At 33.2% G+C, this 18,125-nt stretch overlaps 3 protein-coding genes across 3 annotated transcripts in view; 2 read left to right on the top strand and 1 right to left on the bottom strand.

Annotated features, from left to right (window-relative positions):
- Positions 1 to 1,427: 1,427 nt before the first annotated feature.
- On the top strand, positions 1,428 to 6,174 carry LOC130657423 (uncharacterized). The gene is made up of 4 exons (XM_057460406.1): positions 1,428 to 2,419; positions 3,478 to 3,512; positions 4,516 to 4,656; positions 5,856 to 6,174. The coding sequence occupies exons 1-4, from the start codon at positions 1,690 to 1,692 to the stop codon at positions 5,925 to 5,927; spliced, it is 978 nt and encodes a 325-aa protein (XP_057316389.1). The 5' UTR covers positions 1,428 to 1,689; the 3' UTR covers positions 5,928 to 6,174.
- A 545-nt stretch (positions 6,175 to 6,719) lies between these two features.
- LOC130656249 (pleckstrin homology domain-containing family H member 2-like) overlaps positions 6,720 to 18,125 on the bottom strand; it is a 31,868-nt gene continuing 20,462 nt past the window's right edge. Inside the window, exons 21-32 of the mRNA XM_057459084.1 lie at positions 17,681 to 17,774; positions 17,310 to 17,393; positions 17,127 to 17,183; positions 16,648 to 16,743; positions 15,963 to 16,060; positions 14,685 to 14,748; positions 14,452 to 14,529; positions 14,136 to 14,236; positions 13,548 to 13,677; positions 13,292 to 13,378; positions 12,452 to 12,589; positions 6,720 to 7,779 (exon numbers count right to left, since the gene is read on the bottom strand). Of these exons, the coding sequence (XP_057315067.1) occupies positions 7,588 to 7,779; positions 12,452 to 12,589; positions 13,292 to 13,378; positions 13,548 to 13,677; positions 14,136 to 14,236; positions 14,452 to 14,529; positions 14,685 to 14,748; positions 15,963 to 16,060; positions 16,648 to 16,743; positions 17,127 to 17,183; positions 17,310 to 17,393; positions 17,681 to 17,774 (1,219 nt within the window). The 3' untranslated portion in view covers positions 6,720 to 7,587. The remainder of the gene's footprint in view (positions 7,780 to 12,451; positions 12,590 to 13,291; positions 13,379 to 13,547; positions 13,678 to 14,135; positions 14,237 to 14,451; positions 14,530 to 14,684; positions 14,749 to 15,962; positions 16,061 to 16,647; positions 16,744 to 17,126; positions 17,184 to 17,309; positions 17,394 to 17,680; positions 17,775 to 18,125) is intronic.
- LOC130656250 (uncharacterized) lies at positions 9,601 to 12,094 on the top strand. Its single transcript, XM_057459085.1, has 2 exons — positions 9,601 to 9,709; positions 11,063 to 12,094. Exons 1-2 carry the CDS (start codon positions 9,655 to 9,657, stop codon positions 11,935 to 11,937), a joined length of 930 nt encoding a protein of 309 aa, XP_057315068.1. The 5' UTR covers positions 9,601 to 9,654; the 3' UTR covers positions 11,938 to 12,094.

Here is an 18,125-nt window from a genome sequence, read left to right as displayed (position 1 = left end):
GTTGCGTAGCTGAGCATCTACGTTGCTGTATTGCTGAGTAGCTGTGTAGTGCTGAGTAGGTGCGTTGTTGCGTTGTTGAGTACATAGTTTTATTTTTTTTTACGGGGGGATTCTATAGTTGCTCCTAGATTTTAACTATTAAGTACCAAAAAATATTTACACTGTATGTGACACAATAAACATTTTTCCCCAAAAACCTAAGTTTTCATTGTATCTACTTTCTTGCTAGTTAAATACGCATCATTTAAAATGTGCAGCATTATGGATGTTTTAACACATGTCAGGAAAATATATAACTATGGAATATGGCGATAAAAGGTGTAAAAATCTTAACATGTTAACATTTACATTGTTCGTCCTATATAGTTACAGTAATATTATAACTTGGACAGGTTAGCAAGCAAAAAAGCACATCCAATCAATCAACCACTTTCTACCATTTTGTTGTCAGTAAATAATAATCGTTGTTATGAAGTATGACTTTTTATATTTTAGCTGCAAATAAGATTTATAATAAGCGAAACAACCAACCTCGCACCTAGGGTTTGTAAGCGTTTTTTTGTATGACAGGTTTCTTTGTACTGCGTTTCTAAGACTTTGGGAAAGAAGAGGCTGTCTTTTCGATGGCAGAGGGAGATAGCGTATGCGTTACATGACAGAAAAAAACAGAGTGCGACGAAGGCTTTATATCCGCAATATATTTAAGACAAAAATTGGGTTGTTCTCCAATCATGTGACTCTTATTGCGCTGGGTGCTACATTTTACGTACAGCGCCAGTGACAGACAAAAGTCCTGGGAACGAGGTTCATAACGTCGTAAGCATCCAAAAAAATTATAAAATTAGATAAGGAATACTTACTTCCTTGTCGAAAAAAAACTCTGGAAGAGAGCCTCTCCTTAGTGACGAGATTGTTTGGATATAGACAACTTCGTTCTTCACCATGGGCTTAATTTGAGGGTGGGTGACTTGGACGGATTAAAGCTAAATTCTTTACAAATATTGAAGTTTGTCTAAAGCAGACACAGTTGGTAAAAAACTACCTACTTTATATAGAAGTATCTTTTCTATCACTATAAATACGTTGTTTATTAAAAAAATTAAAAAAAAATTATTCTCAAGAAGAAAGAGGCCTGCGAATGAGGTTGTTAAAAAAGAAATAAATTTTTTTTTCTTAGTTATCTCATTTTTTGTACTTTCATAGCCAAAAAATCAATTTCGATAAACCGATTGATATTTTGGGCATTCTGTTTCGTTCCTTGTGTTGCTCTCGCTTTTCCTTGTTTTATTTATTTATTACATGGGTATCAAAAAATTCACCCGCGCTAACCAGCTTCAATTCTAAATATTGTGCCTTTGCGCATGCTCAAAAGGTGTAGTTTGCGTACATTTTTTTACAGAACAGGTGATGAAAAGATGAAAGATTAAACGCTTCGTTGATCATACATTCGAACAATAATTAAAATTCTCGAAAGTCGCAATACTGTAATTCATAATTATTATTTCTGTTAGAACAAACGAAGAGAAACTGCAAGATCATCAGAAACAAAGAATTTAGTTACTGAATAATGCTGAATATTTTATCATAAAAGGGATTAAAACAGAATAGAATTTTGTGTTAACTATGATCTAATTTTTTGCTAAAAAGTATAGGAATTTATAGAAGTACACAACACAAGTAAACCGCACGATGTATATTTTTCAGAAACTTTTTGTTATTATTGCCACAACTTGCATTTTTACGTGGGCACACTTACTACCTGAAGATTCAATTTCCGACGACGCAGAACAGTTAAATCGTGAAAAGCGCGATGATTCTATAAATATTTTCAAAACATTCCCATTCCTGGACGTTGGACCTGCCCAAGTCATGTTACAGGACGAGGATGATTCGAACGATATTGACGAGGAAGAAGAAGAAATTGAAATGTTGCGCACAGCATCATCGTCTAAATCTTTAGTGCTACCTACGCCGTCTGTACGTACAGCCTTCGTTGTACCGACGGCTACCATATTTGCATCTAACCAGACATCAGCAGTTCAACCAACTACACCGATGCTAACTACTTTAAGCGCTACTATCAACTCTAATATACCGTCGCCATACTTCTCAGCTTCTTTATTCTCCTTAATATCTGTACAAAAGACTTTATTAAGACCTTCAAACAGTACACTCCGTATTTCACCTACAGCAAGCAGTGAAATAGCCGCACTGATGACTTCATCTTCTACCTATCCAGCAGCCTCTTCTGTAGTTACTAACACACCTACCTCGCCTACTATAATAAAACCTTCTTCAGTCAAGATTGAAGCAGTAACGCCATCCGCATCAGAAGTAATCGAGCCAATGATAAAAATGATGATTATGTCTGCTGAAGGACCGCAGATTCCAAACGAGATTGGATATGGGGACGAAATAGGTATGTTACAACAATCATAACAGCATTAATAACTTATTAAGTCTCCATTTAGTCTCGGAATGCCACGTTTAGTCTATTGAAATATTTTGCAGTCGAGTGAATGTTTACCATTTCCAAACGCACAACACATGTACCAGGATTATTAACTAACGTTTTTACCAATATCTTTTCTACGCAAAATAATTTCTCTTCCTGAAAATGCATCACACTTGCAAACAGTCCCATCTCCTTGTTACGATAATGAATTTAATAAATGTCGCCCAGAAAGCTCAGAAAGAGTTGAAATTTAATTATTAAGGTATATTGTGTGGCTGTAATCTTAATCTAAGGGTTTTTTAACTATGCCTGAAATATGCACGAAACGAGAAATAAGAAAAATCTCATGTGCAATTTTCAGAAAGGGCAGTGCTATCTAAAGGTTTAAGCAAATCAGCACATTAGTTTTCCAAGTGCGGAAGACCAGGGTCAAGCAGGATTTCTTAATCCGCTGACCTCGTTCTTGCCTGGCGATCTATCATCATCTTTGCAGCATTTGGAAGGCTAATGTGTAGGTTTACTGATACCTATATCTACTGATACCGATATCTGCTGATACCTATATCTGCTGATACCTATATCTACTGATACCTATATCTACTGATACCTATATCTACTGATACCTATATCTGCCGATACCTATATCTACTGATACCTATATCTGCTGATACCTATATCTACTGATACCTATATCTGCTGATACCTATATCTGCTGATACCTATATCTACTGATACCTATATCTACTGATACCTATATCTGCCGATACCTATATATACTGATACCTATATCTGCTGATACCTATATCTACTGATACCTATATCTACTGATACCTATATCTACTGATACCTATATCTGCCGATACCTATATATACTGATACCTATATCTGCTGATACCTATATCTACTGATACCTATATCTGCCGATACCTATATCTACTTACACATCTCACATACACATCTTTCCTACATATATATAATTTGAGTAGCCAACAGGAACTATCACAGACTTGTTTATTTTGTAGAAAGAGCGCAAACTGGAGAGGAAGCGGAAATCAAGGTGAGATTATTAGTTGCCATCTACTCGCATACTTATCAGCACATACGTATCTCAATCTCGTGGTTAGAAATGAAAAAGAGACAACAGGCAATAGGTTGCATACATATATTTAGCACGTACAAAGGGAATTTATCCTTCGTCTTCTACGATGTTTAACTCTACCTCGAGTTGATTAATTTTCGCAAATTTGGCGAGTTTTAATTCATTTTCGGCAAAATTCCCGGAATGGTCAATTCGTGAAATTAAATTTTCGCGAAATTAGTGTAAATAAATTTTCTACTAAAATTAACTTCGCAAAACTTTGGGTAAATTTTCTTTTCATTCGAATTAGATTATTCATGAATTTTTTTGTGTGCAGTCGGTAAAAATAATACAAACTTCCGTGAAAAAAGCAAGTTTAATTACAGGCTACCTTATCTCAGTAACATAGGTCTGACGTAAATTAAAATTTGGAAAAAAACCCCAACAAGAATAGGAAAATATATAATTCTTAAGAACCAATAAAGAATTTAAAAAAATAAGCAAACTTCTAGAGAAATTCCAAGCTTTTTCATATGAACTTAACTTGTTTTCTTCACTAGAGGTAAGCTTTGAAGTGGTTCACTTGAAAAAAAGATTATGTGAAATATCTCGCCATGACTTATTCGCAAAAATTAAATTTCGCGAAATGCGCAAAAATTAATCAACCTATAATGTTTAAAACTTTGAAATACAAGAACTAACGTGCTCGTGAAATAGAAGTTCGCATCACCTCCTACATTTATCAAAGCTACAAGCTACTTGCCATCTTCGGATAAACGCTTTTAATTCTTTACGCAACCTTGTTCCCAGGTTTTTTAACCGTTTTATATAAGGGAGATAAAAAACAGTAAAAACTCTAGGATTGAGGGTCAGTAACTTTGCGCATCTACGACAATGATACAATGATTTGTAATCGTATATAGCTAGCTAAGTGTTATAACGGAACTGTACGCCACTAAACTGATATCGTTATCTTTTCTAGAACATTCGATTCTTGTATTCAACCATTTTTTTGCCAGTCTTGTCTGGATTATTTGGAGCATTATTGATCACAGTAGGAATTGTTATCTACAGATATATTCGCAGAAGAAATTTAAAGAAAGTTCGATACTACGGCGGAAAGGTATTTTCATTTGCATTTAATATATTTTCAGACAATTTTGCAGGGTTTACTCGCAAAAATGTATGATTCCCCCAAAGCTTTTTTAAATTTTTAAATTATTTTCTTTATAACTTGCCTCAGGTCTATTAAAAAGCTAGGTAACCGGTAAGCAACAACCAGTCTAATGTGCACTAGCGCAATGGAAAAAAGCAAACGCGTGACTTCAGTCTCCCTGGTAGCCAACAAAAGATCCTGGACTTTTTTCTCCTTTCTATATGAGGTAGAAAAAAAATTCAGAGAGCAACACGGTCATGGTAAGACAACAGTCGAGCCTATGAAATACAAACTTAAGTTAGGTTTTTCTTTTTTTTACATATTGACAAAATATTCCGTCCAAATTTGCACTAATTATCGCAAAATTCTACTAAAAAGAAGTTCGATAAATAAAATGCAGCTATGAAAAAGTTTTTTTGAATATGGCAGCAACCTTATCCCGGTCTAATTACTAGGTTAACCCGGTCTAGGTTAACGGCTTTGTAACGCCCGGAAATTATTAGGTATTATTATTTGGCTTCTTATATTTGAACCAGGAACCAGGTTAATAGACTAAATGATCTTGTTATTAAAAAAACAGATTTGCCTTCTGTTGATTTGTGGTGTGTGTCCAGTAAGGTTGCGAATTCTAAGGTATAGCAGAAGGTGATTTTTTTACGTTTTAAAACTTTGCACGGAGAAAACAATGGCAGTAAAATTGTCGTGATAATTTTTACGAATCGGTAGTTCCAACAAGTTTCACGATATTAATTTTAGCACACAAAAAAGGCTAAAATCGTGGAATTCTCCAATTGTTTTCTTCGATATAACATGTGCTTGCATTTCTTCTTGTTTCTAAGAATTCTTTGCGTCAAATAGAATTTCGAATTAATTATTCAAATTATTTGGAATTTCCATGTAACTAAACACAAATTGTTACCACGTCTGCATTAACAAAGAAAGCCAACCACGTCCCCAGGACATCTTGTATCTTTCTGACATTCGTGACCAGTGACACAAACATGATGTTCGTGTCGCCGTACTGATATCAGAAAAGATACAAGATACACTGGGGTCGAAGTTGAAAAAAAGAATGTGTAACGATTATGAATTTTCTGTGTAAGTTCCACTCCAAAACTTGACAAGTTATTTTTCTGTGTAATATAATACCTCTTCTGTTATTTTAGCCTGCCGCTGGATTGTATCGGCTAGATCATATGAGTTTACTTTCCGATATGAGTTCCGATGAAGAATATTAAAAGTAAAATAACCTGTGTGTATTTTGCAGAACAGAAAGGAGTTGTTTAAGGGAAATTGTAAATACGCCGAATGTGGAACTTCGAAGAATAATTGAGGCGCATAAGATCATTCCCTGTTTATATAAGTTTCTTCTTGCGAGACATTTTGTATTTTTTTAGAACGAAGTATATAAATCTATCGTTATGTATAATAGTTGGTTTAAATAAAAAATTAACTCGATTTAACAGATTGAGTGTTAATAGTCAACTGTTTTCTTATTTCCGTGTGGAAGTCAACCCAAAACGGTGCGTGAATTTTATTTGACGTTTTTGGTCATAGAATCTTCGTTCCAAGGGTCACTTGGTCCCTAACCATTATGGTTGATCAAAACAAAATGTCCTAGGAACGAGGTTGTAGGATTAGCTATTAACCGGACCAATGGTTTTTCAGCATCGCTCTTTGTTCTTGGTTTACCTGTCACCCATTCTGTTGGTTTTTATCGATTTTAGCCCAAATAATGTTTACAGTTGATGTAAAACGAAAAATTTAATATCACAATAATTTAAGACGCATTTTTCTTTACAGCAATATGTGGTGACAATAACAATCAATATTTTGATGTCACCATAAGTTAAATGTCCCCTATTTTGGAAAAATAAATACGTGTGATGCGCTGGAAATTAATAAAAGATTGAACACAATAAATTAGGCACGCTTGTAAAAACACACAATGTGGCGTTGGAATGCTGTTTAAGGTATTTTATCAAGGAGAGAATCGTCATGGTTGACAAATGATATTATTACTTCACATCGATGTTGGTGTATTTATAAAATATATTTCATACAATCACCTCTACAAATTCTGGTGGTTAATTTTGAAAATAAAACATTTTATATAAATATATATATGTAAATATCCATTATCTTTGAAGAAAAATCTTTTCACGACTGCATCAAAATCGGCAAAATTGAACTTCTGCCACGATAAAAGTGTTTCGCAAATTCTACAATGTTTTTATCCTTGCAAGTAAATCTTAGAAAAATTATTCTCTCCTGGGGTATAGTTATATTAATTCGTTTCAATAAGTTCATTGCAGTAAATTAACTGGACTATGAAAAGTTATATAAGCAAAACCTTTCACGGTAAAATTGTAAGTCTAAAAATTAAATTTGCGAGGTAAAGTGGTAAGTAGACTAGTTGTAAGTACAACTGTCGTAAATTTTCTTGTGTGGAGTCAGTTTTGATATCACAGGTAAAAACGCTACAAAGAGCCAAGGATCTTTCTTTAACCTAAATACAATCTAAGAAGATGAAAACAAAGCTATAATTTAATATCAACCAAAAGGATCGAACTTGGAAAATCCGTGGTAAGACGTGCTTCCGTTTGTTCGTTGCTAGATACTTCGTATAAAAGCAATTGATGTCAAAAAATTCTAAGTTTTCAGCAAGAATTACTTTATGAATACGAGGCTGGAATTTGTGAAAACACAGAAACATTCAAGTTCTTAGCAAAACTTAAAAAGTTCAATAAATATAAAAAGTGGAGCAAAAATAAAAGCTTAAATATAAAAAGCGATAAAACAGCCATTTATTTATGTTACAAAGCTTACAAAAAGGCATTAAAAATGAATATAAAAAAGTAAAAAAAATATAATTAACATATAAAATATATATCATTTTTACTTCTCTGTCTCCATGTCCCACAAATGGACATATTCTAACTTGAGGGCTGAACTCGTTGCTGCATTGTTGTTCGATGTCTCCGTGGGCAAGGGTGAGAGAGAAGAGCTGCTTTTAACGTCGAGATTGATCCCGCATCTCGTCACGACGGCGTTAATGTAACTTGCAATTAGTAACGTCACCTCTAAAACCTAAAAACGTCGACGTCAAAAATTAATGCAATTTCGTCGCAGAATAAAACCGCATGATGTAAAAAAATCATGAAACTCTAAGGCACTTTATTGAAATTTGCAGGCACAAAAATTGTGGAAAAAACGAATTTTCAATGCGTTTTATAAAAGGTTTATTATTAATGCAACGGGCATAATATCACCCAAGGTTATAATGAAATAATAAATCTTGCAATTAAAATGGTAGCTGAACGAGCCAATGAAACAGGACTGTCACTCTCCTTTGCTTTAATTGATTAAACCAGTTTATTTATCTGAATGTCTTACGTTTATACAGCTCAATACTTTACTTCGTATGATCAAATAACTATTCCCAATGTTAGTCTTTGTTTATTTTATTTCTGATAGTATTATTATTTACGTTATGACGATTAAAACAAACAAATAATACCCCTGAAATAAATAGAATTTAGCTGTCCTATTAATACAAGTGAATATCACACACCATATACTAAACATGCAAGAGATTGTCTTATGAGACTGCGTCCTGCATGGCAGTGTGAAAAAATAACATACATGGCTTTTTTATATAAGAATATCAAAATTCTAACCACTATATTTTATAAGAAACCCGGTTATGAAAAATACATGCTGATGCATCAAGATAATTAAGAAACTTTTTTAACTTCAAAAAATTAAGAAACCATTACTTAGTTATGACATATAGAATTTATTTAAAATCGAATCAAACATCAAAATTAGAAATCCAATACGAAACTTTGAGTACTAAAAACACACAAACATTTAAGAAAAATTGAGTATTAGTGTCTTTCATTGGTTTCTTATAAAAAAAACACGTGTTTTGTTTTAAACAATAGATTCCTTGTTTTTAACCTGAAATGTTAATATGTTATACTTATATTCGAATAAAAGCAAAAGCGTGAAAGCGTAAACACACGACTTCTTCCCAAAATGTTTTTGAAATATTTCCATACCAAACGAATTTCCAAATTGTCGCGACGCGTTCGTAATATTAAGTCAAATAATTATTAAAGAGAAATGTTAATCGCAATAAAGAAGGCGCATAACATACAAATAGTTTTTATAGTGGGCTGCGCACGTTATAACATTTAACAGCGTTTTCGTTTTTCTTTAAATTCTTCATACATGTTTACTAAACCCTAGCAGGATACAAGATAAACCATACAGTTATGATATGGTGCGCAAAAATTCAAAACAGCTGAACGTTAGACTGACCGGGCAATCTTGTAGAACCGTTTTATAGTGGGCACCATACCCAGTTTAGTTTCATAAAAATGGCGATTGTCAAAACAAAACACATATTTTAAACTTATTAATATCTCGTGAAGCAATTATTTTTTAAATTAGGCATAATGTCAATAATATAATTTTTGAGCCCATAAGTGAATGTAGCATATCCGTTATACTTTAAGAAAAACATGAAAGTCTAAAAAATTGACAATGTTACAAAATACGAAACGAGTTTAACATTTACACACAGTGCGCATACTTGTTCCGCAAGTAGCAAAAACATTCAAAAATTCAAAGTGATTTTCAAAAATTCACATTGAATTGAATATGAAAAGCAATTGTAATCACTGTCCCAGCTTCACAGAAAAACACAGAAAAATAGCGTTAAAGTCCATTAAAATTGTGGTAAAAAATTCATAATAAATAAAACTTTTATACACATGCATGCTTTCAATTAAAAAAACTTGAATATTGAAGCAAAAAGAAAGAAGAAAAAAGCACGAGTTTAAATTGAAAGCGCGTAATAGTAACACCTGCAATATTGTTAAGAATTCTTTTCATCCTTTAACAGTTGAGTTTAAATTGAAAAGGTGCTACAAAGAAGAAGAAGAAGAAACGAAAAAAATGACAACGAATAACTCGAATGATATTACAGTTATAGAGAATACAGTAAACAGTGGTAAACTTAATATTTTTTCAATTTATGAAATGTTTACACCTTTTTTGCGAGCAACATTTGAAGCAAACATTAGAATTTTTTATTCAAAAAAAAAAAAAAAAAAATTATTTTATTTTAAAATGTTTGTTTTCGTCTACTTTTAAGACAGTACCAGAAACATTATCTTTGCCTCTTCTGCATATTTTGCTGACGTCATCACATGTCAGCAAAATATTACATTTTTTCAGTAAGCAACTAAGAGTTAGCCCTGGACTCAATTTTTTTTCGAGAACTTCAGTACTAAAAGGTTGCTTTAAAATTCTTTATGATAGTGCTTGGTGGGTAAGTGGATTTTCCACATGACGCCATGAAATTATACACCTCTTCAATAAAAAGCCAATTTTTAGTTTTTAGCTACTAGAGTAAGATCGGCCCGTTGGTTAGTAAATTGATCATCACGTCACTTTGGTTGTTTATTGGTTTAGTAGCTTCTTAAAGAAAAATGGGTGTATGAATATTTCAATGTTGCCTTCTCACGATTATTCTCAGTGGTCGAGATTAGATTTGAGAAAAAAAAATTCGAAAAATGAAAGAACTCTATAAGCCTGAAATGCAAAGAGTGAGTTATTCGAAGGATGCTCTTAGCTACACGTTAGAAATGTCAACTGTTTTTGGTAAATTATAAGTTAAATTATAAGTTCCAAAAACTCCAATTTTACTGGTCGTAATGATGATCGTCTTTTAAAGGATGATTGTATAAATGGTTCAAAGATTCAAGACCTTACTAAAAAACGCCCATTCAGTTGTATTGAACTAGAAAATATCTTTTGTACACGTCTATTAAAAAGAGGGCTAATAAAATAGTGCTCAGAGCTTTTTGGAAAATTATTCAATGACTAAAGTAACTTGTAATGCTATTTTCTAAATTTTATAAATAGTGTCAACAAATTTTTTATATTTTTTCTTTCATTGGCCTAAAAATAATTAAATTATTTCAACGATTTTCTTCATTATATATTTAAAATAAGCGCTCAGTAATACGCTCTCTTTTTTACGACTACACAAGAACGAAGACCCGACCACACTACACAAAAGGTATTACCGATCTTAGGCTCGAGTCACACCATACCCAGACTTAACCATGTTTTAAATTTTGTTCTCTTAGTTGTCTCCAGGGCTCTCGCCACTCGTTTTGTGAGAAACTTTAAGAATTTCTTGAGTATTTATCAATTAGCTTTACCTGTTCAAACTCGTCTCAACAATACAACAATAGGTAGCTTCATAAAAGGGCTGTCTTAGCCACAAACAAAAAAACCCCAAAGTCATTATATTTGTCTTTAAATGAGCATATTTTTGTTGGCGTATGCATTCTAGATATGGACAGAAGGGGTGAAGAACATATTTACTCGTGTGCAGCAATTTCACCTTCCACTTCGAGCGAAGATGGTGTAATATCTACATCACTACAACGGAAACCAGGACGAAAAACCGACCGGGAGAGGGAGGAGTTTGGCCAGCGACGCGAATGGACAGACGGTGAAATTCTACAGTTAATTCGACTCTGGAAGGAGAACGATGTGTTGTATAATACTAACCATCCATTCTACTACGTACAAACGGAGAGAAAAATAGCGATGGAAAATATCAGTGCAGAGCTTGGTATAAACGGTAAAGATGTGAACGACAAAATGCATAGCTTGAGAACGTATTTTTGTTCACAACGACAACGAACCGAATCCGCTGAAGGAAGAACGGAATTTCCTCGGTGGAAATTTTATGATGACATGTCTTTTCTTTATGAAAGCGTGACCAACAGGGCGGCGAAGAATTGTTCAAACAATCGATCTCGAACTCGAAAAAGACAATTAACCAAACATGATGAACCAGCGACGTTTGTTAATGTAGCCAGACCTTTAAATAATGGTTTATATCATACACAAACGAGTAGGGCGTATTTACACGAGCAAACGTTGGATCACGAGGAACATAGCGATAAGAACAATTCCATGGCAGACTTGCACAGATATGGAAACCTACCTGACCACGAGGAAACACCTGCGCGTACTACTCCGGCATCTACGAGTGTCAACAAAGACAGAGATGGAAGTCGTCACTTTAGCTCAGCAGACGAACTATTCGGACAAATGGTGACGTCATCTTTGACGCAGATAGAAGAGGGACAAGAAAAGGAACGGTTAAAATTAGACATTCAAACCATGATTTATAACACTAGATTTAAAAAAAGGTAAAAACAAAAAAATAAAAATATGATTCCATGTATAAGATTTGACGTTAAATGCTTTGATGCAGAGTGGCTTATATAAATATTATTGTTACTTAACTCTTTTATCTCCATTCAAATTTTCTATAACTTTGGTACAGGGTTTTAGGAGAATTGACGTTGTAAAAATGACGAAACCGGAAAGTGAAACTTTGAGATTGGAATGAGGAAAAATTTAACAAGAAAGAAAAAAATAAGTGTAAACAACTATGCTAAGATAAACAAAAAACGCAAACCTTTGAATAAGTTTGAAAAACAAACTCTGGTGTTGCTTAGCAGTACGGTGTTTCAATCTAGCTTTGTTAATTAAAAAAAGAGAAACGTTTCTTGAATTCAAATTCCCCCAAAATATGGTTTGAGATCTTAGCCGCAAATTCAGCGATTCAGCAATTCTTTTCTGTTATTAACCTCATGTACCATAAAATTTACTACAAATGGAAAAACTAAGAGATTTTAAAAAGCTGATGACGTAAGTGACTTACTCTTCCTGGAGGCATAGCGAATAAATGACGTTCGGTTTTTTCAGGCGCACTCTCGTCCGGCTGAACAACTAACATAAAATCTTCTTGAAATCCACCAAATGTAACCACATTCTGCCAAGCATACACTTTAAGAAGGTCCTGAAAATGATTTAAAAATTATGAAAAGAGGGATTTCACAAATGGAAATTTAAAAGTTGAGTTGTAGAAACTGGTTAAAATTTATTGCTCTTATCATAAAACGGTTTTTGTTAATTTAATTAAAAAAAGGCGGGAATTATTTAAAACTACATGAAATAGACAACAATAGAAATGTTAGTTTTCCGTGCACGTAATTCTAACATGATGAAGTCAATAACAAAAGTTTGTAAGGTAATGCAGTTTTCATAAATATTAGATTTATTTAAATTAAATTTTATAAACAAGTTGAACGATACGTAAAAAAATACATTCAGTTGTACGCTGCAGCATAGCACAAGTATGTTCTTAAAACGATTTTGAAAGCTTAATAAAAGAAAATTAGGCGCGCATTTTTGATATTAGCGTTACTTAATTTAACTTGAATTTAATTTTGGGAATAACAAAAAAAACATTTTTCTTGGAAAATCAAAGTTTATTTTTATTTGGAATCTAGTTTTCATTTTAAACGAAATTATTTTCTTAGCTCGCTATAGAATTAACTTTACAGTTTACTTAAATACGGCGTGCAACTTTTTTGGCGAACGATTTCATGATTTAAATGATTTCGACAAAATTTTTAAATTTCGCCAATTTTTCTTTCTGCAGATTATCTCAGTTTTTAACTTTTAGTAAGGAATTTATGGACTGTATATAACATCTCACCATGTTTTTCTTTAAGATCTGAATTTTTTCTTCTTCGATGGCCAACCAAACATTTTCTTTTTCGTCAGTTTGCTGATGAAATTTTTCCTGTAATAAAAAAAATAATAGGTATAAAGGGTATTAATAATACCTTATTATACTAAAATAACCCACATACATTTACATTTTACTTCCGCACATGGACAGGCTACTTATTTTAATTTTGCCAGCAATGTTGCAAAACTTAGCACGGTTTTTTATTGCAGGAAAAAAATACCTGTGCTTTGAATAGCTTGCATCCGTAAAATGGTATGGTCTGCGCAATACTGATGTATGAATGCACACAATCTTTCAACAAACGCCCTTTCAAACTCGACCACGCGTCAGCTACATCCTTAAAGATTTTTCTAAAGACAAAAATGTTTAGAAGTCAATTGCGGTAGAACTGCATATACGAAGTCTTGGAACAAGTGTCTGCTCTTTTAAAAGGAAGAGGATCAATACATTATTGTTAAAATTTTATCATTTCTTGAACATTATAGTTTAGTAGGCCACGTTTCAGGAAATCCTTCTTATCAGGCAAAGTAAAATGGTGTTAAGCATCTAATATAATGCTTTAATTTTCCCGATGATGGGAGAAGGATCTCCCGAAACGTCGCCTACTAAACTATCATGTTCAAGAAATGATAAACTTTCCACAATAATACGAATACTGAACAGACAAACCGAAATAATATCAATAGGATCAATACAGTTAGCGCACTTTCAATCTATTTCTCAGAGGAAGTTTAAGGCGTATTAAGTTTGGGGCGGCGTATTTGATTTGGGAGTGGCAGTACTCAGAGGAACAATGATTTTTACTCACTTTTTCATTGCTGCTTCTTCAACAAAATTGTACTTCGGATATATCTTTTGAATAATGTCTTCCAAATATTTAAAATGATCAACATAATCTCCAAGTTCAATCTGTACAGAAAAAAAACTTTTCAAGAAAGTGAAAGTCAAAGTTACTGATTTTATGATTTCAAAGCACACATGGTATATGTACATAAAGTATATAGTAAACCTTAAAGATTTAGGCACTTGTGACAATTTCAGCGGTGCTAAAATAATTCGAAGTATTATAAAAATTTTTTTATTACTGTCAGTGAGGCGATCCCTAACTTCATAAAATGTGGTACCTGTGCGAGCAGGGCTGTCAGTTTCGACAGAACATGACGTGTGGATAGCAGATGTCCACTTCTTAAATTGTCATTTATCTGAAAGAGAATACATTTGAATGTCAAACCCGACGGATTTTGAATAGGGTTTAATAAAAGGTGTCGTTGCATACAAACGAGTTCTTTTCACGCACAAAAAACACAATCAGATTTCTACAAAAAGTTTAGCAATCGTTTTTACAATGCACACAAACCTGAAATACGTGCAACAGTTTCTCTTTTTCTGTTTGACTTCTCATCAAACTTTTGAAAAATAATCTAAAGAAAAAGTTGCACAGAGTTGACAAATTGGTTTGAAAAGTGGGTAGGTGGATCGATATAGTGAATGAAAAGGCCCCTTCTCGGTTGAGGCTACCTTAGAAGTTTTTTTGGAATTCGAGACCTCCAAATTGGCTTAACACTATTCAAATTCTAAAGCTATGTTAAATGAAGAAAATATGATTTCTTTGAAAAGGTGAGGGGAGGGGGGATGGGACATGCGGTTAGGATACCGACTCCTCCTCCCCGCACTACTGGTTTTGTCGGCTTTGTGGTACTAATGATTAACATACTAATTTTTAATGATCGGGAACAATGTATGGTAGCAAATGGAAAAGAAAATTCAAAATTCACTGTGTCACGAAAAAGAGTGTTACATCAAAGAATTACACCAACTAACAAGAACATAAAGTAAGCTAAAGTTTTCCTAAAATTTTTGTCCGTCATTCACAAATAAAACACTGAAACAAAACAAAAACAACAAAACATACATAATGGAATGTCGTATATTTATAAAACGTTTTGTTTGCAGAGTCTTTCGCAACAATCAGCTGTATATCACATACAGTTATTACTAAATAAACTAGTCGTTAGCCCGTGGAAAAATCCACGGGTTCGCCCGTCTTTTTTTATACCACATTGCGTTCGTCTCACTACTTACGCAGCTAAACTACCATATTGCGTGACAGACAGACGGAAAGACGTATACGGGTATTATAATATAGACGTTCGTAGCCAGTGGAAAAATCCACGGGTTGGCCCGTCCTTTAAAGTTACCCGCCGCAACAAAGTGGACAAAAATATATCGCATTTGGTATTGGTGCACATTTTTCGCGGACACACAGAGAAAATACGGCTATTATTAAAGAGACTAGTCGCTAGCCCGTGGAAAATCCACGGGTTCGCCCGTCCTTTTTGTACCGCATTGTGTGCGTCTTGCTACTCGCGCAGCTAAGCTACCATTTTACGTGACAGACAGACAGACGGGTATTATAAAATAGATAGCCGTTAGCCCGTTGAAAAATCCACGGGTTCGCCTGTCTTTTATAATTACCCGTCGCAACAAAGTAGATAAAAATATATCGCATTTGATATTTGTGTTTCCGTAGCATGATTTTTTAACTCAGCGGGAGCTCCGTGCAGAGACAGACAGACGGAATACGGCTATTATTAAAGAGATACAGTAATGCTCCGTAATATGTATGTTTATTTACCTATTTTTGTAAGTTAGTTTGATTGCTTTTGATCTTTCAACTCTCCCTGTTTTCAATTGCTGTGAAGCTTGCTCCCATTTCGAAATAACATCGCACAACTAACAAAAATAAAATAAATAAATAAGAAAAACAAAAGTAAATGAATGAATGTCTGAAAAGTAAAAAGAAAATTACCGACAACAACAAAAAGAAAAACATATAAAACTTTTTATGACGAACATTAAACAAGAAGAGAGCTTGTGCAACTCAAATTTCTTTTTTCCTTGTCCTACCTTAAGGGAATTAATTTTCGCAAATACTGCGAGTTTTTGTTTTTTTTTCGAGAAAATCCGCGAAAATTATTAACTAGTTATTCGCGAAATTCGCGACAGTTATTTTCTGCAAAATGTTTTTTCTTTTTTTTCTTTTTGACGATTTACACTAATGTTTTCAGCAGTCTGTATTTTCTGTTCCCTACAACAAAAACTCTTTCATCACATTCTTCATTCACAAAATTCGCGAATTTAATTCTCGCAAAATAAAAGGACTTGTAAACTTCGCAAAAATCAGTCCTCGCGAAATGTTTTTTTTAAAAAATTTAAGTGAATATTAGATGTAGCGAAAATTAATTCCCTTAATGTACTTTGACGAAGTAAAATCCAGTACAAAGAGGATAGAAATCAAGTGATATGTATAAAAGCTATACCTTTAAATCACCCTGCAAGCAATGTTCTATTGACGCAACAGGATTATCCGTGAACAAAGAATAACCACTCTCGGAGTTATCTCGAATACCAACCTCCTACAATAGAAGAAAACACCTAATCTCTCTAAACACAGGTCGTTCAAAAAACTTCAAAAACAAAACCTCTCGAGGTTGTCAAGGTACTGGAAAAAAACCTATTTGACAAGGTGCCACAGCAAAAAATTTGGCTTAAAAATTAGAATTTATATGTTTGAATACTAATACTCGACCACCAATGGATATAGTTAAAAATACCCAAACTTACTTCAAGCCTTTTACGAGATACTTTTGGGGTGTGGTGAGGAAGGGAGTATTATAAGTTTTCCAGGTTGCTTGGAACCTGGAATAATACTTCACTTTTTCCAAAACTATACGTTTTATTTTATCAACAGTTTTAGGTAACGAAGGTTTATTATCCACAACTGTTGTGAAAACAATACCTCGTTTATTCTTGAAATAAACTCAGTCACCGTTGTTGAACCATCAAAACTGAATAACTAAAAAAAAAATAGAGGAATTACTAGCATAGCCATCTTAACATAATATTTAAATTCAAGGAGTTACCATATCACTGGTTTTAATAACTTACAACTAGTAAATACTCAAACAATAAAACACATTACCTGGTAAGAATTGTTGATAAAATAAACAGGAATGCTCATCGGATAAATTCGGAAATAAGGATTACGGGCGATTAAGGATAAAGCCTGCAATAAAAAAGTGTTTCGCAACAAATTTAAAAAACATATGTATCGTGAAATAGAATGCATTATTCTAGAGAAACATAAATATCTCGGAGAAAAAAATTACTTACCGAGGTTTATCTACAAATGGTTACGTTTACTAAGGTCAGAACTTTATTTAAAATTTTAGTGCAAAAAAAATATATGTTAAGGGTCAAAATTTTCAAATATATGAAGGCTCAACGAAATCATAAAAATTGTGTCATGGAAGTACAAAGAAGCAGTTTAAAATGAATTAATTAACTTTAAACCTCAATTCTCGATGGTTTAGTTTCTCGTTCACCATTTTTTAAAGTTCTTTCCAAGCTTCTTTGACAGTAGATCGCGTATCGTCCAACATCAGAGCTAACAAAAAAATAAAAGAAGTGGAACATCTACAAGTAGTTCAACATAGCAATTTCACGTCAAATTTATACTATAAATATTTGACCTTAAAAAGAAGATAATTTATAACAATAAAAAAGAGCAAAAAGCCAGTGCATATTATATATTAAACACTTATGGCTTGAATGCTTCCTTCTAATAAATAAAATGTAACGGTTACTTGGAAAGACAAATTCAAAGATACCAGGAATATCGTTGACAATATTAGTGTGACCGAACTTGTTTAAATACAGTGTTTTTCATCCATTGTTATTAATATTAGTGTGACTGAACTTGTTTAAATACAGTGTTTTTCATCCATTGTTATTAATA

This window comes from Hydractinia symbiolongicarpus, chromosome 9 (assembly GCF_029227915.1).
Source record: "Hydractinia symbiolongicarpus strain clone_291-10 chromosome 9, HSymV2.1, whole genome shotgun sequence".
Lineage (NCBI taxonomy): Eukaryota > Metazoa > Cnidaria > Hydrozoa > Anthoathecata > Hydractiniidae > Hydractinia > Hydractinia symbiolongicarpus.
This window is presented reverse-complemented; position numbering and strand designations above follow the sequence as displayed.

What these genes read in the sequence shown, in the direction of transcription:
- LOC130657423 (XM_057460406.1), top strand. Translation starts at nt 1,690, where the DNA reads ATGTATATTTTTCAGAAACTTTTTGTTATTATTGCCACAACTTGCATT. An exon ending in TGGATATGGGGACGAAATAG is followed by an intron (nt 2,420 to 3,477) that starts GTATGTTACAAC and finishes TTTATTTTGTAG; the next exon opens with AAAGAGCGCAAACTGGAGAG. An exon ending in GAGAGGAAGCGGAAATCAAG is followed by an intron (nt 3,513 to 4,515) that starts GTGAGATTATTA and finishes TATCTTTTCTAG; the next exon opens with AACATTCGATTCTTGTATTC.
- LOC130656250 (XM_057459085.1), top strand. Translation starts at nt 9,655, where the DNA reads ATGACAACGAATAACTCGAATGATATTACAGTTATAGAGAATACAGTA. An exon ending in AGAGAATACAGTAAACAGTG is followed by an intron (nt 9,710 to 11,062) that starts GTAAACTTAATA and finishes TATGCATTCTAG; the next exon opens with ATATGGACAGAAGGGGTGAA.